The 27,138-nt window shown below is 40.4% G+C and overlaps 1 protein-coding gene and 1 long non-coding RNA gene across 2 annotated transcripts; one reads left to right on the top strand and one right to left on the bottom strand.

Annotated features, from left to right (window-relative positions):
• The first annotated feature begins 9,541 nt into the window (after positions 1–9,541).
• Positions 9,542–12,772, top strand: LOC118944514. Its single transcript, XR_005039852.1, has 2 exons — positions 9,542–9,653; positions 12,540–12,772. It is a non-coding gene; the product is annotated as an uncharacterized LOC118944514 (long non-coding RNA).
• Positions 9,649–12,759, bottom strand: si:ch211-184m13.4 (uncharacterized protein LOC798560 homolog). The gene is made up of 3 exons (XM_021596827.2): positions 12,355–12,759; positions 11,582–12,096; positions 9,649–11,291 (listed from the first exon to the last, which is right to left on the bottom strand). Exons 1-3 carry the CDS (start codon positions 12,698–12,700, stop codon positions 11,127–11,129), a joined length of 1,026 nt encoding a protein of 341 aa, XP_021452502.1. The 5' UTR covers positions 12,701–12,759; the 3' UTR covers positions 9,649–11,126.
• Positions 12,773–27,138: the final 14,366 nt, after the last annotated feature.

Raw genomic sequence — 27,138 nt, 5'->3', positions numbered from 1 at the left:
AAAGGCTAATTGATCATTAGAAACCCCTTTTGCAATTACGTTAGCACAGCTGAAAACTGTTGTCCTAATTAAATAAACAATAAAACTGGCATTTTTTGGACTAGTTGAGTATCTGGAGCATCAACATTTGTGGGTTCGATTACAGGCAAAAAAAAAACATTTTATTACATTTTTATTTCAGCTTTATTTAACCAGGTAGGCCGGTTGAGAACAAGTTCTCATTTACAACTGCGATCTGGCCAAGATAAAGATAAAGCAAAAGTGGGAATGTAAGTCATCCAAACCCAACCCTCCAGTAAGTCGTGATTCTGCCAAAATTCTCCTATTTACACTTTGTAGTCAATTTTGACATTTGTATTCATGTTCCTGACTCATATCAAAGTCACATAGGCCATTTAAAACCAGAGAAATTTGTTCTAAGGGGCAGTTGACCTTTAAACACAGTACAACCACACATGTGGATGCAGTACAATGCCATTAAAACTATAGAGGATGACACAAAAAAGTTTATATGAAAACAAAATATACACAAGATTATAGCATAAAAAGAAAATACATCTCAGATACATCATCAATAGGGAGGAAACCTTAAAAGGAATTAAATAGATTACCAAGTAGCGTTCATTGAAACAATTATACTTTCTTTAAGCCTGTGCAGTACTAAAGCATTTTGCCCATAAATTATTTCTTAAGGTTTATGGATTTAATATGGTTTGTACACCATTTCATTCCTCTGCAGCAATGTTATGTATGAGAAACTCGCCAAACAATTGTGAAAGTAATTTTCATATGTTCCATCACAAACGGTCACAAGTATCAGACACTGCATGCTCCCAGCTAATACCTAATCAACGCAACATTGACATTATCCCACTCCTGGTTAGCCACTATTGGCTTGTCAAACCTAACACAATTTATGCCGATTAATTTCCAGCAATGTTGCCCATGTCTATCACACTGTGCGTAGCCAGGTGATATGATAACCGTCTTATGGGTTGACAGAAATACTTTCCCCAAAACCTTCTCAATTAAATGTTAACTGCAAAGTAGGCTTAGCTGGCAGAAGTATATCATGAGTAAGTATATCATTTCTATCTATTATTTGTTATTTGCAAACTTTGCCATGAAATTAGCAGCAGCAGTGCAGAATCATAGCTCGACCGCACATTAGATTGTGCATTCTTCACTCGCTAGATGCACAATTAAATGGCCAGATGAGCAAATAAAGGGAAATTGCACCAACAAATCTACATTGCTTAATTTTCTTCCAGTGGAGAAAATGGTATTCGGATGTGATTTAAGCATTGACATGGACTCAGAACATCCAATTTAGTTGTTTCGATATGAATAATTGTAATTTTAAGAGTGAAAAACTAAAACAAATCCAAAACTAGAAAAAATTTAACTGAGAAAACATAATTTGGGGAAATATAAAACATAATTTGTGTGGGGGGGACAGATTTATTAACCATTAATTTACCAGGTACAGTATATTGTCAGGAAACACAGTGCATTACTTTCTCTTGTGCACTAACTACATGGGGAAGAGTTGTGGGAAAGAGTTGCAGGGAAGAGGAGAAGAGAAGAGCTCACAACATGTTTCATTTTTTTTAAGTTGCTCTCATACTAGAAAAGGTTGGAGACCCCTACTCTAATGAAATGAAAATAACCAGACAGGAAACTGGGGACAACTGAAACTGGGGTCATTTTTATTGTGCTGGATCTTGCTCTTATAGAGGACTCTTTCTCTTTGTCAATCATCCTTTGAACTGTATTTTTTAGGTGTTTGTATTGAGTGAAGGAATCTGGCAATGTTGACCTCTTAAAGTATTTTAAGATAGAGCTTACGTGACAGTACCCACTCCCTGGCACAAGGCTGGATGCCAACCACAGGGACGATCCCGGGGATCAGGAGCGGGCCGGTCGCCTCCGCTGAGGCACAGAAACCTGACGAACCGGCTAAGGCGTGAGAGCCTAACAACCCGGCTGAGACCTCCCCGGTTGCCTCGGTCGAGGCACGGGAACCTGTTCACCCAGTTGAGGCATGGGAGCCTATCGAGCCCGCTGAGGCATGGGAGCCTATACAGCCAGCTGAGGCATCGAGCCATCTCCCCACACAGTAACAACCTTAATAATGAATATATCCTAAATTGCAAACTATTCCCTAAAAGTGTAATGCTTTTGTCTATAGCTTTTGTCCATAGCCCCCTGGTCAAAAGCAAAAGTAGTAAACAATATGGAGAAATGGGTGCCATTTGGAACGTAACCAATGTCTTCCACAATAACCACACAGTGCCTTTATGGCACAGTTTGCATTGCGGGTTAGCGTCATCACGAATCTTGTTCTGGAGGCTCTCACGACCTGGTGCAGTCACAAAGTCATAAAATCTGTTAAGCCTAACCCTGACCTTAACCCCAACCTTAAACACACTGCTATCCATAATGCCTAACCCTAACTGTAAATTAATACCTAAAAGCACATTTTTGTTTTAGTTCGTTTTTACAATATAGGCAATTTTGACTTTGCAGCTGTCACATCTAGCAGAAATCGCTCAGTGCTGCCTCCAGGGCACAACAATAAATATCAGCCTGCATTTGCAGTACTGCTGCCTGTGTGCCTTACCCTGATTTTCTCTGAAAAGTAATGGAACACTGTTTCTGCACACTCTGGCAATGTTCTACATCTAAATATAGAGATGGAGCTATATGATAGTTACAGTGCACTATAAACAGACCACTTCCTGGAGATAGAGAAATGTAACACCACCTCAAGGTAAGCAGGAATGTGTGTGTGTGAGGGGAAGTATGGCAGGTGGGTGAGGATGTAGAGCGAGATACGTGTATCTGCATACCCCCCACATACACACGCTCCGTGTGTCTGTGTGTGTGTGTGTGTGTGTGTGTGTGTGTGTGTGTGTGTGTGCACTGTATGTGGATGTTTTTAACTATTATTGTGAGGACCAGAAGTCTCCACAAGAAGAGTAAACAAACAAAGAGTTGACCAACTGTGGACATTTTGTTAGTCCCCATGAGGTCAAATGCTGTTTCTAGTGGGTTTAGGGTTATGGTTAGAATTCGTTTTGGAATTACATTAAGGGTTAGGATTAGAAGCTTGGGTTAGTTTAGGTTTAGGAGCTTGGGTTAGGTTTAGGGTTAGGTTTTTGGGTTAGGATTTTGAATGGGACTGAATTGTGTGTCCCGACAAGGTTAGCTGTACAAGACTGTGTTTGTGGGTGTGGGGGTGGGTGCGTGCGTGCCAGATGAGGCTGGTGAGAGAAGCTATAGGAGGACAGGCTCAATATAATGCCTGGAATGGAGTGAATGGAACGGTATCAAACACATCAAACAGAGCATGTAAACCACATGTTTGACTCCATTCCAAATATTCCATTCCAGCCATTACAATGAGCCCATCCTCCTATAGCTCCCACTCCTCTTTCTATTCTGGTTAGAGCCAGTTTGCGCTGTTCTGTGATGGGAGTAGCACACAGCGTTGTAACAGAACTTCAGTTTCTTGGCAATTTCTCATATGGAATAGCCTTCTCAGAACAAGAATGGACCGACAAGTTTGAGCCTGTAATCGAACCCACAAATGCTGATGCTCCAGATACTCAACTAGTCTAAAGGATGCCAGTTGTATTGTTTCTTTAATCAGCACAACAGTTTTCAGCTGTGTTAACATAATTACAAAAGGGGTTTCCAATGATCATTTAGCCTTTTAAAATGATAAACTTGGATTAGCTAACACAACGTGCCATCGGAACACAGGAGTGATGGTTGCTGATAATGGGCCTCTCTACGCCTATGTAGATATTCCATTAAAAAAATTAGCAGTTTCCATCAACAATAGTCATTTACAACATTAACAATGTCTACAATGTATTTCAGATCAATTTCATGATAGACAAAACATTTGCTTTTCTTTCATTAACAAGGACATTTCTAAGTTACCCCAAACTTTTGAATGGTAGTGTATATAGTATATATATATATATATATATATATATACACACTGTATATTTTTTCACTGCAAATATTTTAAAACATTTTTGGTTGACCAATCAAATGTTTCTTTATTTATTTTTATCACAAGTGGGATGGTGTCCCTAACGCCCCAATGGGTGGGCTGCCGCTGGTGCATACGTGTGTGCATGTTGTTGGTGTATGTGCGGTGAGGGAGAAAAGGAGATGCATTTCATTCAGTATCATATTTATATCTCCTTTTCATGTCTTTGTGTGTTTACAGGTTGCCTGCATATAAATGTGTTTAGCAGTATGTTAAGCATTTCTCTGGAAAGTATGACCTTCTAAGAAAAACTATGATTAAGATCAGTATTATCAAAGGGTTTCAATGTGTATATCTTATACGATTCACTCTGTTCTTTGTTACATCATTTTGAGTTATGAAAAAACTGAAGTGTTGCAGGAAATTGATTCGTTAGCGCTTAACATTCTGAAATGCTCACTGAACATAAGTCATATACAGTGGTGTAAAATACTTGAAAGTACTTCTTACTGTAAGTCGTTTTTTGGTGTGTCTTTACTTTCCTATTTACATTTTTGATTACTTTAACTTTTACTTCACTACATTCCTAAAGAAAATTGTTTACTTTTTACTCCATACATTTTCTCTGACACCCAAAATACTTGTTATGAATGCTAAGCAGAACAGGAAAATTGCCTAATTCACACACTAATAAAGAGAACATCCTTGGTCATCCCTACTGCCCCTGATCTGGCAGACTCACTAAACACATGCTTCGTTTGTAAATTATGTCTGAGTGTTGGAGTATGGCACTGGCTATCCATAAATTAAAAAAACAAGAAAATTATGCCGTCTGGTTGCTAAATATAAGGACTTTGAGATGATTTATACTATTACTTTTGATATTTTTGATACTCCTCGACGTCGCCGCACGAGGAAGCAAAAGCAGACTTTCCCCAAAGTGACATCCCTCTAAGGCCCTTATGCTAGCTTGCTAGCCTCGGCCTGCTAACTGCTAGCTTGCTAGCCCCGGACTGCTAACTGTCTGAATCGCCATGTCCCCAGCCAGCCCAACCACTCACTGGACCCATACGATCACTTGGCTACGCATGCCTCTCCCTAATATCAATATGCCTTGTCCATTACTGTTCTGGTTAGTGATTACTGTCTTATTTCACTGTAGAGCCTCTAGCCCTGCTCAATATGCCTTAACCAACCATGTTGTTCCACCTCCCACATATGTGATGACATCACCTGGTTTAAACATCTTTAGATACTATATCTCTCTCATCATTACTCAATGCCTAGGTTTACCTCCAATGTACTCTTCCTACCATACCTTTGTCCGTACATAATGCCTTGAATCTATGCTATCATGCCCAGAAACCTGCTCCTTTTACTCTCTGTTCTGAACGTGCTAGACGGCCAGTTCTTATAGCATTTAGACGTACCCTTATCCTACTTCTCCTCTGTTTATCTGGTGATGTAGAGGTTAATCCAGGACCTGCAGTGCCTAGATCCACTCCTACTCCTCGGGTGCTCTCATTTGTTGACTTCTGTAACCGTAAAAGCCTTGGTTTCATGCATGTTAACATTAGAAGCCTACTCCATAAGTTTGCTTTATTCATTGCTTTCGCACATTCTGCCAACCCGGATGTCTTTGCCGTGTCTGAATCCTGGCTTAGGAAAACCACCAAAACCCCTGAAATTTCCATCCCTAACTATAACATTTTCCGCCAAGAACTGCCAAAGGGGGCGGTATCGCAATCTACTGTAGAAATAGCCTGCAGAGTTCTGTCTTACTATCCAGGTCTGTACCAAAACAATTCGAGCTTCTACTTCTAAAAATGAACCTTTCCAGAAACAAGACTCTCACCGTAGACCACCTTCTGCCCCCAGCTGTGCCCTGGACACCATATGTGAATTGATTGCCCCCCCATCTATCTTCTGAGCTCGTGCTGCTAGGTGACCTAAACTGGGACATGCTCAACACCCTGGCCATCCTACAGTCTAAACTTGATGCCCCCAATCTCACACAAATTATCACTGAACCTACCAGGTACAACCCCAAATCCGTGAACACGGGCACCCTCCTAGATATCATCCTAACTGACTCACCCTCCAAATACACCTCTGCTGTTTTCAACCAAGATCTCAGTGATCACTGCCTCATTGCCTGTGTCCGTAATGGGTCTGCGGTCAAACGACCACCCCGTATCACTGTCAAACGCTCCCTAAAACACTTCTGCGAACAGGCGTTTCTAATTGACCTGGCCAGGGTATCCTGGAATGACATTGACCTCAGTAGAGGATGCCTGGCTATTCTTTAAAAGTGCCTTCCTCACCATCTTAAATAAGGATGCTCCATTCCAAAAAATGTAGAACTAGAAGTAGATATAGCCCTTGGTTCATTCCAGACCTGTCTGCCCTTGACCAACACAAAAACATCATGTGGCATTCTGCATTAGAATCGAATAACCCCCGTGGTGTGCAACTTCCCAGGGAAGTTAGGTACCAATATACACAGGCAGTTAGGAAAGCTAAGGCTAGCTTTTTCAAACAAAAATTTGCATCTTGTAGTACAAACTCAAAAAAGTTCTGGGACACTGTAAAGTCCATGGATAATAAGAGCACCTCCTACCAGCTGCTCACTGCACTGAGGCTAGGAAACACTGTCACTACCAATAAATCCACAATAATTGAGAATTTCAATAAGAATTTTTATTCAGCTGGCCATGCTCTCCACCTGGCTACCCCTACCCCGGGCAACTGCCCTGCGCTCCCCACAGTAACTCGCCTTAACCTCCCCCACTTCTCCTTCACCCAAATCTAGACAATCTGGACCCTCTGTTTCTAAAATTATCTGCCAAAATTATTGCAACCTCTATTACTAGCCTGTTCAACCTCTCTTTCGTATCGTCTGAGATTCCCATAGATTAGAAAGCTGCCACGGTCATCCCCCTCTTCAAAGGGGGAGACACTCTAGACCCAAACTGCTACAGACCTACAGTATATCTATACTACCCTGCCTTTCTAAGGTCTTTGAAAGCCAAGTTAACAAACAGATTACCGACCATTTCGAATCTCACCGTACCTTCTTCGCTATGTAATCTGGTTTCAGAGCTGGTCATGGGTGCACCTCAGCCACGCTCAAGGTCCTAAACAATATCATAACCTCCATCGATAAGAGACATTACTGTGTAGCCGTATTCATCGATCTGGCTAAGGCTTTCGACTTGGTTTCTCAAATGATTGCCTCTCTTGGTTCACCAACTACTTCTCCGATATAGTTCAGTATGTCAAATCTGAGGGCCTGTTGTCCGGACCTCTGGCAGTCTCTATGGGGGTGCCACAGGGTTCAATTCTCTTCTCTGTATACATCAATGATGTTGCTCTCGCTGCTGGTGATTCTTTGATCCACCTCTAAGCAGACGACACCATTCTCTATACCTATGGCCCTTCGTTGGACACGGCGTTAACTAACCTCCAGACAAGCTTCAATGCTATACAACACTCCTTCCGTGGCCTCCAACTGCTCTTAAATGCAAGTAAAACTAAATGCATGCTCTTCAACCGATCGCTGCCCGCACCTGCCTGCCCGTCCAGCATCACTACTCTGGACCGTTCTGACTTAGGTATTTTATAGTTGTCCACATATTCTAAGTGCCTGGTTGGACTGTAAACTCTCCTTCCAGATTCACTTTGAACATCTCCAATCCAAAATGAAATCTAGAATCAGATTCCTATTTCGCAAAATAGCATCCTTCACTCATGCTGCCAAACATACCCTTATAAAACTGACCATCCTACCGATCTTTGACTTCGGCGATGTCATTTACAAAATAGCCTCAACACTCTACTCAACAAATTGGATGCAGTCTATCACAGTGCCATCCGTTTTTGTCACCAATGCTCCATATACTACCCACCACTGCAACCTGTATGCTCTCGTTGGCAGGCCCTCGCTTCATACTCGTTGCCAAACCCACTGGCTCCAGGTCATCTACAAGTCTCTGCTAGGTAAAGCCCCGCCTAATCTCAGCTCACTGGTCACCATAGCAGCACCCACCCGAAGTAAGCGCTCCAGCAGGTATATCTCACTGGTCACCCCCATAGCCAATTCTTCCTTTGCCTGCCTATCCTTCCAGTTCTCTGCTACCAATTACTGGAACAAACTGAAAAAAAAACTGAAGCTGGAGACTCTTACCTCCCTCACTAGCTTTAAGCACCAGCTGTCAGAGCAGCTCACAGATCACTGCACCTGTACATAGCTCATCTGTAAATAGCCCATCCAATCTACATTATCCCCATACTGTATTTATTTATTTATTTATCTTGCTCATTTGCACCCCAGTATCTCAACTTACACATTGATCTTCTGCGCATCCTACCATTCCCGTGTTTAATTGCTATATTGTAATTAACTTGCTACCATAGCCTAGTTATTGCCTTACCTCTCTTATCCTACCTCATTTGCACATGCTGTATATAGATTTTTCTACTGTATTATTGATTGTATGTATGTTTATTCCATGTGTAACTCTGTGTTGTTGTATGTGTCGAACTGCTTTGCTTTATCTTGGCCAGGTTGCAGTTGCAACCTACCTGGTTAAATAAAGGTGAAATAAATAAATAAAAAATATTTGAGCAATTACATTATCAAAATACTTTTAGACTTTTACTCAAGTAGTATTTTACTGGGTGACTTTTACCTTTACTTGAGTAATTCTCTTTTAAGGTGTATTTACTTTTACATCTCAAATCTGTTAATTTTGAAAACATTGTGTTTGACTTTTATGCTCTGGTGTTTTTCCCGTGATCTGGCTGTGTTGTGTAACTAAATATGGAATGGAAATATACCGAGTGTCCAAATACAATCGGATGAAATTCAATTATACGCTTTGATACATTGAGATTGTTTCTACATGGCTAGGTCCACATATTTATTTTTTCTCCACACATTGAAAATGAACCCACTCATTATCGTACCTTCTGTCTGTTTAATGGCCACCCGCAACAAATGTTATACATCAGAGAGATGACTAATATGTTTATTCAGCTGCAGATTATATTATTCAGTACAGTAAAATGATACAGAAAATGTCCCCAACTCCAGCCTATATCTCTAGCCAGACATTTACAGATTACAATTATACATGTTGTAAATCAAGAACTTGTCACCTTACGTCATTTGCATTAAATATTTACTCATTAAGTTTTCAACAAAATATTGTAACATTTCTTTGTACAAAAATAACTGAATTATATATACACATTTGAGTCATATTAAACCACTTAACGTGGGAATCTAATTAGCATAAATACAAACTCCCCATAAAATTCTGTCAGTTTAAGCTAGAGATCTGTTTTTGCTTTAGATGCATCTCAATCCACCGCATCCGCCTATGTTACACTTCCGCATCTGCGGTCAAAGGTGACAGAGCTAGAGCGGTGTTTGTCAGACCATGACACATCTCACAAAATTGTCTGTAGCGTCCGAATGGTTTGGGCTACAAACTATAATCTCTGTATGGAAAGATGGGTCTCTCATGAACACTACGGTGTTCTCTGTTTTGCTCTACGACCCCCACAAGCATCAGAAGTTGATACAGCCAATCTGCCAACCTCCGTCTGTAGCTTTCGAACAGTTTGACCCATCTGTGTAAAGGTTAGACTCTCACGAACACATACATATGGGTTGTTTTTAAAAGGTTTTGTTAAAGGTATAGGACAGACACTTAAGAACAAACTTCCTTTATATTTCTTTGGTGGGGGGACTATCTGTTGTTCCATGTAGTGAATCAATGTGTTTGTATGGGCTAATAGCAGTAAAGGCTAATGCTTTCTTCTTCATCAAATCATTTTTATATTAAAAAAATCTCATTTGAAATCAAGTAACAAAATGTTCCATGGTATGACCTGCTTAAAGCAATTCCATATTGCTTAGTAAGTAGCCCCCCTCCCAGCTTAGACAGGGCATAGCAATATAAAACACAGAATGGGATATGTACAGTGTAAACCATTTACACCAACTGTATAGGCATTACGTAAATAAAGAAACACATATGGAGTGATTTGAAATGAATTAATTGGTAAATTTGATATGGACCCCATGTCAATATGCTCCCCTGCCTTAAATATAAGCGATAAGTGACCTTTGCCTTTAGGCTCAGTTTGCAGTTTTGATAGTTCAAGCTGAGCTCAAAATCAGGCTGCTCTATATTAATTGCATCTTATTAAGCCTTGTTCACACTGGTTTGAAGTGACAAAAAAAATGCATATCTGATTTTAATATATTCTTTTTTCTGCAGTCTGAACAGACAAAAAGCACATCGAATTGGATATTTCAAGACCCAATTTGGACCATATTTGTAAATGATGTGACTTGTGTCTGAACAGTCAACTCTGATTTATTTGCCTTCTAGTATTTTTTTACTGTTATTTGGCGTATCGTGTGGTTTGCAGGCTTCTCAGTTGACAGTTTGACAACAACATGTAGTAGCTATCTAGCTTGTTAATTGTTTACAAACACATTAGTGATTTGTGCTAGCAAGCTAAACAGCTACCTAGCAAGCTTGTTGACTGCTTTGGCTAGCCAAAAATGACTAGTTCTGAAAGTTGGATCACCTTATCCTTTGAGGCTTTAAAAGTGTTCTTACGCTATGATTTTAAACATTCAAAGCAACTGGGAGACTTCCATGGCAGGCATTGTTGTCAGTCACCTTAACATAATACCAGTACACAACAACTGGACACACACCCGCAATTACAATGACAACTTGAGTAACAATGTAAGCAATTGACTACAGTCTGAACACACACAAATTCGATTTGGTCACTTGTAACTTGCTGTTTGTACAGTCAGTATTCCAAAATGGATTTGAAAAACTAAATGGATTTGAGTATTAAGGCCTGCAGTGTGAACAAAGCTGTAGACGGTCTAGCACCCAAACAATGGTTACAGCCTGATAATTCTTTGCTCACTATCGCAAAACAAAATTCTCAGTTTGTTACACAAATGTAACACCTCAAATCAAACCCTAGATGCAGAAATCAACTAGGTGCAATCCCCTTCAATAGCTTCCTCAACTTCTTTCTGGTTTAATAAAGAACTACTATAACTTCCTACTGGTGTTGATGTTTAGGTGTTGCTGCTGCTGTTGTCGGTGGCGGTTTTGGAGAAAGGAGCAGGGGTAGAAAGGTAGCCCTTGAACAGACTCATCACCCTCTGCTTGTACGTCTTAATGGCAAAGAAGTAGATGACAGGGTCCAGACAACAGTTAAGGTTCATCATGGAGACAGTCACCTGCAGGGACACAATGCCTTTTTAATTAAATTTGTTGAGGATTTCAATGTATCACAAAGAAAAGAAAACTCACAGTTCCCTAAACAGTCAGATATACTGACTGACAGCCAGACAGACACACAAACACACACACACACAGCAGGATGCATCTCGGGCATAAATGTAAATCTACCATGTTTTATAGACAGACAGACACACCAACAGTCTCCCCAACCGACAGACAGACAAACAAACAGACCAACGAACAGACCAACAACTGACATACAGACATTCACTTTAGCAGGTCCTACCTGTAGGGAAGCCTTGAATGCCCGCATCTCGTCACACTTGGGCTGGCCCAGCATCTTCCTCAGCATGAACTGCATGATGTTGAGGTGGTAGGGACTGAAGCACAGGACGAAGGTGAGGAGGATGAGGAGGATGATATTGTTGGCTCTGCGGCTACGACCCAAGCGGCCAGTCAGTGGGTTCTGTTTGGCTGTGCGACTCAGTTTGAGATTGATCCGGGTGTAACACACAATGATGACCAGTAGGGGGAGACAGAAGGAAACCGTACAGGCCAGGAAGAGAAGATAAGGGGTGGAGCGAGTACCCTCAAAGGTGAAGTACTCCATGCAGGTTCGTCGGCCTCTGTGGTCATGGAGCATGGTACGGAAGAGCAGGGGGGCAGTTTCCAGACACACCAGTAGCCAGACGAGGCAGCAGACCCCTCGCACCACTTTGACACTCCGCAGGTACTGTAGCCGGTGGGGGTGGACCATGGCCAGGTACCGGTCTAGACTGATACATGTCATGAAGGCAATTCCTGGTGGAAGAGAGGGAGACGGAATATTGAATGGGTGGATGAATAAACAGAAGACACTAACCATCAGTTAGGCAAGCAGACAGAGAAAAAAATTGACAGACTGACACACATACACACACATGCAAAAACTAGGGCATAAATGTAAATGTTTTATATAAACCTGTGACAAAAAGTTATTTTTGACTATAACAACAACCTACTGCGGAATGCTGCAGCTCTTACACAGTTTTCCCCATACAATACACACACACACCTTACCTGAGTATGTGTTTGAAAAGAACAACATAGTAGCCAGCCTGCAGAGCAAATCCCCAAAGGGCCAGTCAAACTGTCTGATGTAGTAAGTGACTCTCCCTGGCAGTGCCAATGTGAACAATGCATCAGACACAGCCAGGTTGACCAGGTAAAGAGACGTGGAGTTGAACTTCTGCTTCTTCTGACAGGTCACATACAGGACAAGGCAGTTGCCACAGACACTGATGAGGAACACCAGAGAGTAGAAGATTGGGAAGATGATCAAGGCAGCTCTCTGGTAGACAAAGACATCACACATCTGGTTGGTGTCAGAGGTGTTTAAATCCACCACAGAGATGTTGGTAGACATTTCTCCTGTTGAGAAAAAAATCTGTTTGAGAAAAAAAGGATGAACCCTGATGAATAAATAACCCAAAAAGTTGGTTGAGATCCATTGAATACTTAATGGAGAACACAATAATCTAGTGTGCTGGAGTTTAAACTGTGACAGCTAATTACATTCAAAAAACGGATTTGTCCAAAAGGGACACAAATAAATAAATACTGAGCTAACACATATATTAACAATACATATTTTAACTTCTACAACTATAGTTAATCAATACTGAATTAATAGACCATTTTGCTTTGAATATAAAGGATTGCATATCTATAATGACAAATATGCAAAAAGACTTCAGCGTTTCACCTGCTATCCAAGACAGTCTGTTAACTCTGGTGTTTGAAAGTAAAGTGACTTGGAGAACTGTTTGTAAACACTTTTGAAGAGAATGACTGTGTCGCAAATCCCACCCCCACTTTCTTCAGAAGAGGTAGTGCAAAGTTACAGTTTTGATCACAAGCAGTCAAATGCCATTTTCAATGCAGAAGTGCCTGGTATTAAGTTGAACACTTCAACGATGTGTGTTCTTCCAGTTTATCTAAGACCATGATCTGATCAATTAGATAAAGATTACATCTAGAAATCAAGTTGAGGTGTATAATGATGATCACAACATGGCCAGTGTTTTCTCTGCAAAACACACAAATCTAGGGCATCAAGGTACCATAGTCCTGTGAGAAGATTATATTTTTGACAATAACCACAAGCCATTGCGGTATTCTGCAGCTCAAACAAATTATTTCAAATTTGAAAGCCAGGTGGGGTAAAAAATAACACAACACAACTTTCCATTTACGAGACATCAAAACATATTATTGACGTGCATATGAAAGTGTCAAGTATACTCATTGATCATACTCAAAACTACCTTAACCTAATACAACAAAAATGTTTAAAGCTGGACCAGGCTTTAAGTGCCTTGCTCAAGGGCACAATGGAAGTAGGTGGCACCTGAGATTCTGATACCAGCAACCCTTTGGTTGCCATCTCACTCCTGCCAGGTTTCCCCTTCAGCCCTGGGATTTGAAACAGTAACCGTTTGGTTACTGGCCCCCGTCTCTAACCCCTGTCTATACCTATACCAGGGAATTTCATAAAAGAAAGGTTAAATGAATAGCTGATAAGATCTGAGGTTGTGTATCCTGTGTTGGGTCTCGTCTCTGGGGTTGACTGACAGCTAGCAGAGTGCCTACATGAGGTAAAGAAAGGTGGAGATGATGAAGAGATTGGGGAAAAGTAGAAAACGTGTGGTTCATTGCGTAAATGTCAAAATGTGTGTGATGTTGACGAATAATTTTTGATTTGGCCGCACCTCTCCCTCAACTGCCAATATAAAGATAAAACAATGCCAAGAACTGAACTCAAATGAATCAAATTTAGACTGAAATCACTGACTGACAAGTCTTTTTGTGGGTGACTATTTAAAAAATAATTTAAATCAACCGTAGCATGTGTTTTATAGCATAGTCTACTTATGGTATTCACTTCATTGGTCTTATGCTGTATTTTTTTCAATTTCAATAGTGTGTCCATCCATACACTGGCATTCAGTGAAACCAGGGCCTTCTTACAATGCTGACAGTCATATAATATCTTCTGATGACAGGAAGTATCTATACCAGGTGGTAAAAGTGATATTTAAATCCACACTTATTTATTTATTTTTCAGGTTTAGGTAGGGTGCATTAATGTGTTTACTTGGAAAAAGTATTTCCCAGAGAACATTTATTTTGGTCACAATCTCTGCCACTCTGAACTTCAAATGCAAAATTATATTAAACTAAGAGAAAAGCTCAAAGAAGTTTAGCGGGTGCATGTGAGTATTATAATGCCTCTACCGTGGTACAGGTTGTTAGGTGTGCCCCCCACCTCCCTAAAGGATCTACAAAGTGAGTCACGATTCAGCAGTTTCTCTCTATAAGTCTCCATTCACTCAGACATTTTGTATTGAGCGTAATCTCTGATTCTCACATTGAGGATGCCCCCGACTAGGCAACCGTATCATACCCAGGCATAGATCCAAGTGATGGAAAACAATGTATTACCCTTCAGAAATACTTCAAATAGGCCTCTGATTATGAAAATGTTATGGCAGGAAAATATTGTGTTAAGAAAACTATAAAATTCTGTAAAAATCATTGATGTGATGGAAAATCTGTCTGAAATATAGTCATATTTTGTCTGAAATAGCTCAATTGATCAACTTGATCTATCCAAATGTGAGTATTTTACTATCAAAACATATATTTTTGAAAGGATCAACTTTTTGGATTAACTTGAAGAGATAATCTCCTATCTTCCCACTGGTTCAATTAAATTATGTTGAACTAACTTGGAATAGACGTTGAATTGACGTCTGTGCCCATCGAGTTACTTCTTTAAAATAAAATGAATGATTGTCAATGGCAGAAGTTTGACCTCATAAACCAAGCATTTTTTTTAAGATAAACATTTTTGTTATTTTGATGTGTAGAGTGAACATCAAAGTTACTCCTGGAATATTTGTTTTTTCATATTTGCGTTATTTGGAAGAAAAACAATGTATCTTCCTTGTCTATCAACGTATGAATGTGGCCCTATGTCTCAGATATTCAACCCTTTAAGCCCAAAGATGACTTTTATCAATTTACAACACAACCTGTAGCTCTGGCTCAGAATGTTTGTTTCTCAATGTATTTTGTCTACATAATCACTACATATTAGAGAAGAGAGGAGAGAAAACGTATTTCAAGTCATGTACTGTACTTGCATGAATGGCTACCGAATATATACTTGTGTAGGAGACCAGTGTGATCTCAGACGAGTGGACAGGTGTCTAGTGTTTCAGAGGCTACTGATGCCACAATAATCACACTGAGAGACAACAAATACTACTAAGAGATACATCTGGGTCTAAGGAGATGCACTGGCGTGTTTGACATTATTTCTTAGTTTAGAACCTGTTCATGATGTAATTTAGGCAGCTTTGCATTTTTGCATTCTCACAGGGTTACTGTAAATGGTACACCAGGATAAGTTGCTACCACAACAGTTGTGCAATAGTACAATACATACAGAAACAGCAGGGTTCAAATAAACTGTGGGAGCCAAATCCGGATTTGTTACTGTACATGGGTGCCAGGGAAAGTATAGGGGGATTCCATTTGAGCGGGGATGCAAAATATTTTTGGTATCTCACATACATACTTATCGTGAGGAAGGATGTTTGACATGCTTTTTACATTTGTATCAGAAACAGTTTTCTAGAAAATCATGATGGAAGTGGCCATTAGGCTCTTTTTAGACCAACTGTATACATGCCTCCTGTAAGACCCTATGAACTGTGAAACATACATGATGCAGACAACATCTTGGTGTCATACTTCTTATAGTGTGCTCTAAAATAAGGACTAAATATTTTTTGGATAAATAATTTATTCAAGATTAAAAATAATATTAAAGCTGCAATATGTAACTTTTTGGCAGAATCAACCAAATTCACATTACCATTCTTAAGTCCAAAACATGTCACTTCCTGTTGAATGTGAAACAAGGGATAGCTCGGTTTGTTGTTTGGATTCTATGACATAGTTGGCATCAGCTGCTGGGACCGCTACTACTGTATCTGTCCAGTGATCCTGCCAACCAAGGCCGGGTCTGAGGAGGTGTTTGGCGTAGCAGCTAGCTAGCCCAGCTGCTAGTTAACCCAGCTGCTAGCTAGCCCAGCTGCTAGCTAGCCCTGCTGCTAGCTAGCTGCCTATAAAACCAGTAGGGTTTTCTTGAGGCTTGAACGGGGCCCGCAACGCAGTTAGCCATTGAGGCTGGGACCGCGGATTGTCCCGGGCTTGTGGCTATCTGCTGTTGTTTCCAATCTTCCCTGCTACCTGCCCAATCCGGAACTGCGAGGAGTAACAGCGTAACCGACATTGCTACCATGACAAAGACCAAAACCGGCGGGATTACTGTTAAGGACAGTGGTGTCTCACAGGTGAAGGATCTTTTAAATAAACAAAAATAGTTCTACAAGCAGTTGTTACAACAACAAGAAAATAGTCTCAAGTGTTGTGTCCAAATACTGGTTGAGTCAACTAATAAAATAATTGACGACATGATCAGAGAGGTCCAGGACCTGCAGAACAGTTTGCAGTTCTCCAAGGGTCAGCTCTATGAGATTAACCTCTCTGGGATATGTGGGACGGTAGCGTCCTACCTCGCCAACAGCCAGTGAAAGTGCAGGGTGCCAAATTCAAAACAAAAAAATCTCATAATTAAAATTCCTCAAGCATACAAGTATTTTACACCATTTTAAAGATAACATTCTCGTTAATCCAGCCACAGTGTCTGATTTCAAAAATGCTTTACAGCGAAAGCTCCACAGACGATTATGTTAGGTCACCACCAAGTCACAGAAAAACCCAGCCATTTTTCCAGCCAAAGAGAGGAGTCACAAAAAGCACAAATAGAGATAAAATGAATCACTAACCTTTGATGATCTTCATCAGATGACACTCATAGGACTTCATGTTATACAACATCTGCCAGACACCTGGCTCAATCCCCTCTCATTCTCCCCCTTCACAGTAGAAGCCTCAAACAAAGTTCTAAAGACTGTTGACATCTAATGGAAGCCTTAGGAAGTGCAATATGACCCCATTTACACCGTCTACTTGAATGGCAAAGATTTGAACAACTACAAACCTCAGATTTCCCACTTCCTGGTTGGATTTTTCTCAGGTTTTCGCCTGCCATATGAGTTCTGTTATACTCACAGACATCATTCAAACAGTTTTAGAAACTTCAGAGTGTTTCCTATCCAATACTCATAATGCATATATTAGCATCTGGGACAGAGTAGCAGGCAGTTTACTCTGGGCACCTTATTCATCCAAGCTACTCAATACTGCCCCCCTGTCACCAAGATGTTTTAAACAGAAGAACGGCAAGATGACAGCAATCTGTTGTCATTGAGAGAGGTCATCAGTTCTGAATGTGAATCCATCATAACAATGACAGAAATATCCAATTATCTCAAGGGACAATCAAGACAGAACAACATTGTTGTGGACGCAATTGCAGAATCTCCACGGGCCCTGGACGGAATCTGAGGACAAAGTGAAGGAAATTATCTTGGAGAAACTGAAGATGGACTACAGGAAGATTGAGGTGGAGCAGGACTGGAAAATCCACCACTGGCCCAGGTGACAGGCTCAGGCCGATAGTAGTCAAGTTCCTGAGGTTCAAGGACAATGTAGCTGTTCTGGAAATAGCCAAATACATCTTCCTCAACAAGAACTATCCTGAAGCTGTGTGCCAGAAGAAGAAAGAAGTTACCCCAGCTATGAAAGCTGCCAGAAGGCATGGTGAACTTACGTCCGTTATGACAGGCTCAATGTCCACCCTCCCTCCCTCCCAAAAGCCTGGAAGGGATTAGAGAGCCAAGCCTATGGGTTCCTACCTTCAACCCCGCAGCACACAGACACACACCAACTGATTAATGACTGCTGAATGTATTTTTTTTCTCTTGCTTTGTTTGTTATTTTCTATATTATGTCTATCTCTGATAAGCTCTGAAAATTGCCCATATTAATATAGGTAGCCTTGGAAATAAGGTTAAGGAAATCAATAACTTGCTATCAGTAGAAATACAAGGATATAACATTTATAGAAGAGGTAGGAATGTTTATGGGGGAGGTGTCACTGTATATATTCAGAGCCATATCCCTGTAATGCTTAGAGAAGATCTTATGTCAACTGTTGTGGTTGTAGGTTCACCTGGCACATCTAAAGCCTTTTATTTTGGGGTGTTGCTATAGGCTACCAAGTGCTAACAGTCAGTATCTAAATAATATGTGTGAAATGCTTGATAAATCAAATTTTGAAATAAAAATCAAATCAAATTTGATAGTGTATGTGATGGCGCCGGTGGGTAGGGCTGCCGTCTTTTTGCATTGTTCGTAACTTGTTTTGTACATAATGTTGCTGCTACCATCTCCTATAACCGAAAAGAGCTTCTAAACATTAGAACTAGGATTGTTCACCTCAAACTGTATGAAGAGTTTTTCTTCAATGAGTCGGACTCGAGGGATATACTGTTGACACCCGACCAGGCCCAGATCCCCGCGATTTGCTGGAGAAGGAAAAGGCGATTCTGAGGCAAAAGATCAGGGTGCCTTGTGAGGACCAGGCGAAGAGTGGCTAATCTGCCCTTGCCCTCCGTTCTGTAGCTAACGTTCAATCGCTAGAAAATAAATGGTACGAACTGAAAGCAAGTATATCCTACCAACGGGACATTAAAAACGGTAAAATGTTATGCTTCACAGAGTCGTGGATGAACGACGACATTAAAAATTAAGAACATAGAGCTGGCGGGTTATACACTCGGTATACACTCGGTCTATAAAAAAGTAGTCAGATGAAGCAGATGCTCAACTACAGGACTGTTTTTCAAGAACAGACTGGAATACGTTCCGAGATTCTTCCGATGGCATTGAGGAGTACAACACATCAGTCACTGGCTATCAATAAGTGCATCGAGGACGTCGTCCCCACAGTGACTGTACATACATACCCCAACCAGAAGCCATGGATTACAGGAAACAATCACACTGAGCTAAAGGGTAGAGCTGCCGCTTTCAAGGAGCGGGACTCTAACCCGGAAGATTATAAGAAATCCCGCTATGCCCTCTGAAGAACCATCAAACAGGCAAAGCATCAATACAGGACAAAGATCAATACGTACTACACCGGCTCCGACGCTCATCGGATGTGGCAGAGCTTGCAAACTATTACAGACTGCAAAGGGAAGCACAGCCGAGAACTGCCCAGTGGCACGAGACTACCAGACGAGCTAAATAACTTCAATGCATGCTTCGAGGAAAGTAACACTGAAACATGCATGAGAGCCTCAACTGTTCCGGATGACTGTGTGATCACGCTCTCCGTAGCCGATGTGAGTAAAACCGTTAACTTCTTAAGGTATAGGGGGCAGCATTTTCACTTTTGTATAAATAGCCTGCCCAATTTCAACTTCCTGCTACTCATGCCAGGAATATAAGATATGCATATTATTAGATTTGGATAGAAAACACTCAGAGGTTTCTAAAACTGAAACTGTTTGAATCATGTCTGTGAGTATAACAGAACTCATATGGCAGGCAAAAGCCTGAGGACTAACCGTTCAGAATTATTTATTTTGGTCTCTGTCTGTTCACTGAGTTCTCATTGGCAAATGATATTTCTTGGCAACCTGTTTTCAGTTCCTACCGCTTCCACTGGATGTCACCAGTCTTTGGAATTTGGTTGAGGTTATTCATTTGTGCAATGAATAAGTAGGCCATCTAGGAACTGGGTAAAACTGTTGAGAGTGCGCAAGACGTGAAAAGTAGCATGGTTTGTTGTCTTCCTGTATTGAACACAGATAGACCCGTCTTCAATTTGATCGATTATTAACGTTTAAAAATACCTGAAGTTGTATTACAAAAGTAGTTTGAAATATTATAGGCAAATTTTGAAATATTTTGTAGTGACGTTGCGTTTCTTGGAAACTGTTTTTTCTGGATCAAACGCGTCAAATAAATGGACATTTGGATACATATGGACGGAATTAATCAAACAAAAGGACCAATTGTGATGTTTATGGGACATATTGGAGTGCCAACAAAAGAAGCTCGTCAAAGGTAATGCATGTTTTATATTTTATTTCTGCGTTTTGTGTAGCGCCTGCAGGATTGAAATATGCTACTCTCTTTGTTTACTATCGTGCTATCATCAGATAATAGCTTCTTATGCTTTCACCGAAAAGCCTTTTAAAAATCTGACATGTTGGCTGGATTCACAGCGAGTGTAGCTTTAATTGAGTATCTTACATGTGTGATTTAATGAAAGTTTGATTTTTAAATCTTTTTATTTTATTTGCCGCGCTGCATTTTCCCTGTTTTTTGCCCAAGTGGGACGCAACCGTCCCCTATCCTAAAGAGGTTTAAACAACATTCACAAGGCCGCTGGAAACGGACAGATTACCAGGCTGTGTACTCAGAGCACGCACTGACCAACTGGCAAGTGTCTTCACAACCTCTCCCTGTCTATGTCTGTAATACCAACATGTTTTAAGCAGACCACCATAGTCCCTGTGCCCAATAACACTAAGTGAACCTGCCTAAATGACTACCGACTTGTAGCACTCACGTCTGCAGCCATGAAATGCTTTGAAAGGCTGGTCAAGTCTCACATCAACACCATTATCCCAGAAACCCTAGACCCACACCAATTTTCATACCGCACCAACAGATCCACAGATGATGCAATCTCTATTGCACTCCACACTGCCCTTTCCCACCTGGACAAAAGGAACACCTATGTGAGAATGTTATTTATTGACTACAGCTCAGCGTTCAACACCATAGTGCTCTCAAAACTCCTCACTAAGCTAAGGACCCTGGGACTAAACAGCTCCCTCTGAAACTGGATCCTAGACTTCCTGACGGGCCGCCCTCAGGTGGTAAGGTTAGGTAACAACACATCCGCCACGCTGATCCTCAGCAGGGGGGCCCCTCAGGGGTGCGTGTTCAGTACCGTCCTGTACTCCCTGTTCACTCATGGGCAGACACAACTCCAACACCATCATTAAGTATCTGATGACACAACACTGTGTGTTGATTACTGACAAGGATGAGCCTATAGGGATGAGATCAGAGACCTGACCATGTGGTGCAAGGACAACAAAGTCTCCCTCAATGTGATCAAGACAAAGGAGATGATTGTGTACTACAGGAAAAAGAGGACCTAGTACGCCCCCATTCTCATCGACGAGGCTGTAGTGGAGCAGGTTGAGAGCTTCAAGTTGCTTTGCATGTACATCAACAAAAAACTAACATGGTCCAAGCACACCAAGATAGTCGTGAAGAGGACACAACAAAACCTATTCCCCCTTGGGAGACTGAAATTATTTGGCATGGGTCCTCAGATCCTCAAAAGATTTTACAGCTGCACCATCGAGAGCATCCTGACGGGTTGCATCACTGCCTGGTATGGCAACTGCTCGGCCTCCAACCGCAAGGCACTACAGAGGGTAGTGCGTACGGCCCAGTACATCACCAGGGCCAAGCTTCCTACCATCCAGGACCTCTATACCAGGCAGTGTCAGAGAAAGGCCCTAAAAATTGTCAAAGACTCCAGCCACCCTAGTCATAGACTGTTCTCTCTGCTACCGCATGGCAAGCGAAACAGGAGCGCCAAGTCTATGTCCAAGAGGATTCTAAACAGCTTCTACCCCCAACCATAAGACTCCTGAACAGCTAATAAAATGGCTATCCAGACTATCCCCCCTACCCATGCTGCTACTACTCTCTGTTATTATATATGTATAGCCACTTTAACCTTTCTGGCGCAGGTGTTCCGCTAGTGACCCACCTCGACAACATCCGGTGAAATTGCAGAGCGCCAAATTCAAAATACAAAAATAGTCATAGTAAAAATTCATAAATAATACAAGTGTTATACATCGGTTTAAAGATTAACTTCTTGTTAATCCAGCCGCTTTGTCAGATTTCAAAAAGGCTTTACGGCGAAAGCATACCATGCGATTATCTGAGGACAGCGCCCGCTTACAAAAGCATACAAAAATTTTACAACCAAGTAAAGGAATTACGAAGTCAGAAATTGTGGTAAAATGAATCTCTTACCTTTGAAGATCTTCATACGGTTGCAGTCACAAGAGTACAGCTACACAATGAATGTTAGTTTTGTTCGATAAAGTTCCTCTTTATATCCCAAAAACTATGTTTTGTTGGTGCGTTTTGTTCAGTAATGTCTAAAGACTGTTGACATCTAGTGGAAGCCATAGGAACTGCAATCTGAGTCCTAACCCATTAGATACTCTATAGGCATTCAATTGAAAATACCCACATCAAAACAATCACACTTTCTGGATGGATTTCCCTCAGGTTTTCGACCTGCCATATCAGTTCTGTTATACTCACAGACATTATTTTAACAGTTTTGGAAATGTTAGAGTGTTTTCTATCCAAATCTATCCAAATCATATGCATATCCTAGTTTCTGGTCCTGAGTATTTGGCAGTTTACTTTGGGCATGCTTCTCATTCAGACGTCGAAACACTGCCCCCAAGCCATAAGAAGTTTTAACAACCCTACCTGCATGTACATAATTATCTCAATTACCTCTGTATCGGTACCCCCTGTATATATTCCCACTATTGTTATTCACTGCTGCTCTTTACTCATTTGTTTTTCTTATCTCTTACTTTTTTCTTACATTTTTTTTGTTGGTATTTTCTTATTTTTTAGGTATTTTCTTCAAACTGCATTGTTGGTTAATTAAGGGCTTGTAGGTACATGCACATGTGACAAATAAAATTTGATTTGATGTTAACAGAGAGGTCTACTTTCTTGGGTACCTGAATATTGAATATTTTCATCAAGCTGTCCGCTCAAGGGGAAGCTTCTCACTGTACCAGTGCCTGTAATCTGGTTCAGGTTATTAATCAATTTACCAGGGTGTTAACAAACACTACAGGAACAAGATCATCCACATCAACACATTTTGACTAATACTGTAGAACTTTGTCCTACAACTGTTGGATGCAGTGTACACAATATTATGGCTATATCCAGGAAAGCCAAAGTTCCAAAAGCTGTGCCTAAAATAGTGTATAGGATATCATACAACAGATTTAGCTGTGACTCTCATGTGAAAGATGTTACAAATATTTATTGGTTTGATGTGATTAATAAGGTGCATCCAGACGCTGCACTTGATGAATTTATGAAACTGCTTCTTCCAATTATTAATAAACATGAACCTGTTACAAAACTGACGGTTAGAACTGTTAAGACTCCATGGATTGATGAGGAATTGAACAACTGTATGGTTGAAAGAGATGGGGCAAAAGGAGTGGCTAATAAGTCTGGCTGCACATCTGACTGGCTGACTTATTGCAAATTGAGGAATTATGTGACTAAACTCAACAAAAAGAAGAAGAAACTGTATTATGAAGCCAAGATCAATGATATAAAGAATGACGGAAGAAAACATTTAGAGTAATGTAAATTAAATTATGGGCAGAAAGACAAATTCAAATCTGTATTTCATCAAATCAGATGGCTTATTCATCATTCAAACCATTTGATGTTGCCAATTAATTTAATGATTACTTCATTGACAAAGTGGGCAAACTTAGGCAGGAAATGCAAACAATGAACATTGAGCCAGAGTTAATTGGCTCTAACCAGGAAGAGGAGTGGGAGGCCCCGGTGCACAACTGAGCAAGAGGACAACTACATTAGAGTGTCTAGTTTGAGAAACAGACGCCTCACATAGTTGTAAAAGGGTTTTCTAATGATCAATTAGCCGTTTAAAATTATAAACTTGGATTAGCTAACACAACGTGCCATTGGAACACAGGAGTGATGGTTGCTGATAATGGGCCTCTGTACGCCTATGTAGATATTCTATTAAAAATCTGCCGTTTCCAGCTACACTCCGGAGGAGAACTAACAATGACCGGTTGAATTGAAAATTGTTTTGTACGTTTAGAACATCCTAAAGCTTGATTCTGCATTTAGTTTGACCTGTTTAGTCGACATATAATATGTAATTTTGAAGTTTTGATGCGCAACTTTTCGGGACCAGAGGAAATTTTGGGTGCATTTCAGCTGATATTGTTAGCAGATGCTAATACAAAGACACAAGACTTGAAACCAAACAATGTTTTGAGTAAGTATGAACCCTTCCAGTACATTCTGAACGAAGACCATCAAAGGTAAGGGAATATTTACGCTGAAATTGTGTGTTTCTGTTGACTCCAACATAGCGGAGAAATATTGCTTATGTCTGAGCGCCGTCTCAGAATATTGAATAGTGAGCGATTTCTGTAACGTTAAAAAGAAATGTAACAAAGCGATTGCATTAAGAAGCAGTGTATCTTTCTAACTATATGTAGAACATGTATATTTAGTCAAAGTTTATGATGATTATTTACGTTATCTTGCGGCGCTATCTATATTTTCTGCGGACATTTTTCAGTATTTTCTGAACATGAATTCAATGTAAATGGACATTTATGGATATAAATGTAACATGTCCTATTACTGTCATCTGATGAAGATTTTCAAAAGGTTAGTGAATTATTTATTTTTTAATCCTGCTTTTATAATTTTATATTTTCTGGGACAAAATGGCTGCCTCTTGTCTTCGTTTCGGTGGTGGTCTAATATAAATATGTGGTGTGTTTTCGTCGTAAAACATTAAAAAAATCTGACGAATCTGATGAACAAGGTGTTTATCTTTCATTTGAGGTATTGGACTTGTTAATGTGTGGAGGTTAAATATTTCTAAGAATATTTTTGCGTTCCATGCGCCACGTTCCAGCTGAACGTGGGAGGGGTCGTTCCCAAAAGGGAACCCTCACCCGTCAACAGGTAACAACGTCTAGACTGTACTTCTGATCAATTTGATCAGATTATTTTAATGGACAAAAAACAGTGGTTTTCTTTCAAAAACAAGGACATTTCTACAGTAAGTGACCCCAAACTTTTGAACAGGAGTGTAACTGATAGGTGCACACACACACACTACATGTTAATGTTTTTAAATATATGTAAATTGTAAAGTATTTTGTCCGTAATATCTTTTCGTTATGTGTCGGACCCCAGTAAGACTAGCTGTCGCCATTGGCGTCGGCTAATGGGGAGTCTAATTAATCAAATCTTAAGTTTTGATTTTGCATCTTTTACTTTCAGTTTTGTACACCAGTTTCAAACAGCTGAAAATACAATATTTTTGGTTATGGAAAATACATTTCACAATGGTTTAGATGGGACAATGATTCTCTACACTATACTTGCTTGTTTTGTTGCATAAACTGAAATTAGGCAAACCATTAGAATTTTTGCAGCCAGGAAATGACAGAGCAATTTCTGCATAGCACATATTTATTATCTCAAAACAACCCTTTTTGATTATGCTCCTGAAACATGTCAAATATCTAGAGTGCTACTTTTAATATATGACCAGAACAATCTGAGATACCAAAAATACACATGGAATGGCCTATAGGCAGTGGTGGAAAAAGTACCTTAAAAGAAAATGACTCAAGTATAAGTAAAGTCACCCAGTAAAATACTACTTGAGTAAAAGTCTAAAAGTATTTGGTTTTAAATGTACTTAAGTATCAAAAGTAAAATTATAAATTATTTAAAATGTCTTATATTAAGCAAAGCAGAAGACACAATTGTCTTGTTTTTTTATTTACGGAGAGCCAGGGGCACACTCCAACACTCAAACATAATTTACAAACGAAGCATTTTTGTTTAGTGAGTCAGCCAGATCAGAGGCAGTAGGGATGATCAGGGATGCTCTCTTGATAAGAGTGAATTAGACAATTTTCCTGTCCTGCTAAGCATTCCAAATGTACTTTTGGAAAATGTAAGGAGTAAAAAGTACATTTTCTTCAGGAATGTAGTGGAGTAAAAGTATTTACACCACTGCCTATAGGCCTATCATGGTCACAGTAACAGCAATATTCAGTAGAGTATAAAGTCGAAGCATACTGTATGCTTTTCAGCTGGGCACTCCAACTATTTCTGACTTAGCTAGCCCCACTACAGTGTCGTAATTTAAATGGATGGCTCCAAACTAGGGAAAGGTCACTAGTCATCAGCAGTCACATGCAGTTATGATATAGCTCACTTAGGTCACGATACATGGACTCGCGAAGACTAGTGTCACCTGCGAGTTGGGAGCCCACTGCAGATCATGGCTACATCACATGCTCCATTAATTCTGGTGCGGGGAGTTAAATATCCCCCCCTCCTCTACGTCCAGTGAGCAAGCCCCAAAAGGAAAAGACAGTTGTTTTTCTGCCCTCTCAGAGGGGTGTCCTGTGGCTCCCTCAAACTGAGTTTAAGGTTGTTGGAAGGGTCGAGGGATAAATGAAACAGATGGGCGGATGGGTTCAGTCTCTCCCTAAAGTACAGTTCCCTTTAAATAGTTGTAGATACTGTATGTGTAGAGTGTTTTTATGAATGTCGGAATGAATTCCCTTTTGCTCTCTTAATGTTCATAATCAGTTCAGGTTTAGGCAGGGGTAGAATTAGAGAAAAGTCACATTGGGAAAAAGAAAGTAGGAATCCCTGACAATTCCATCCCTGACTTGAGGCTCATAGAATAAACAAGTGCGAAATGTGAAATGCGGTATAAACATTAGAGAAAAAATGGCACAATCTTGGATAGTCACTGGTGCGCCATGAGGTGGAGCATGTACCGTTCCGTAAGCTTGATGAGTGTGTGACACAAAAGGGTTTTAGGAAATCGAAAGTGACGACCCAGCATGGAACACGCATTGAAGTCACTTCTCAAAAATGTGACCTTTTTCTGGTCGTTAAACCGGGCAGAGTGTGTTGGGGGGG

The sequence above is a fragment of the Oncorhynchus mykiss genome, chromosome 3 (genome assembly GCF_013265735.2).
Source record: "Oncorhynchus mykiss isolate Arlee chromosome 3, USDA_OmykA_1.1, whole genome shotgun sequence".
NCBI classification, from domain to species: domain Eukaryota; kingdom Metazoa; phylum Chordata; class Actinopteri; order Salmoniformes; family Salmonidae; genus Oncorhynchus; species Oncorhynchus mykiss.
This window is presented reverse-complemented; position numbering and strand designations above follow the sequence as displayed.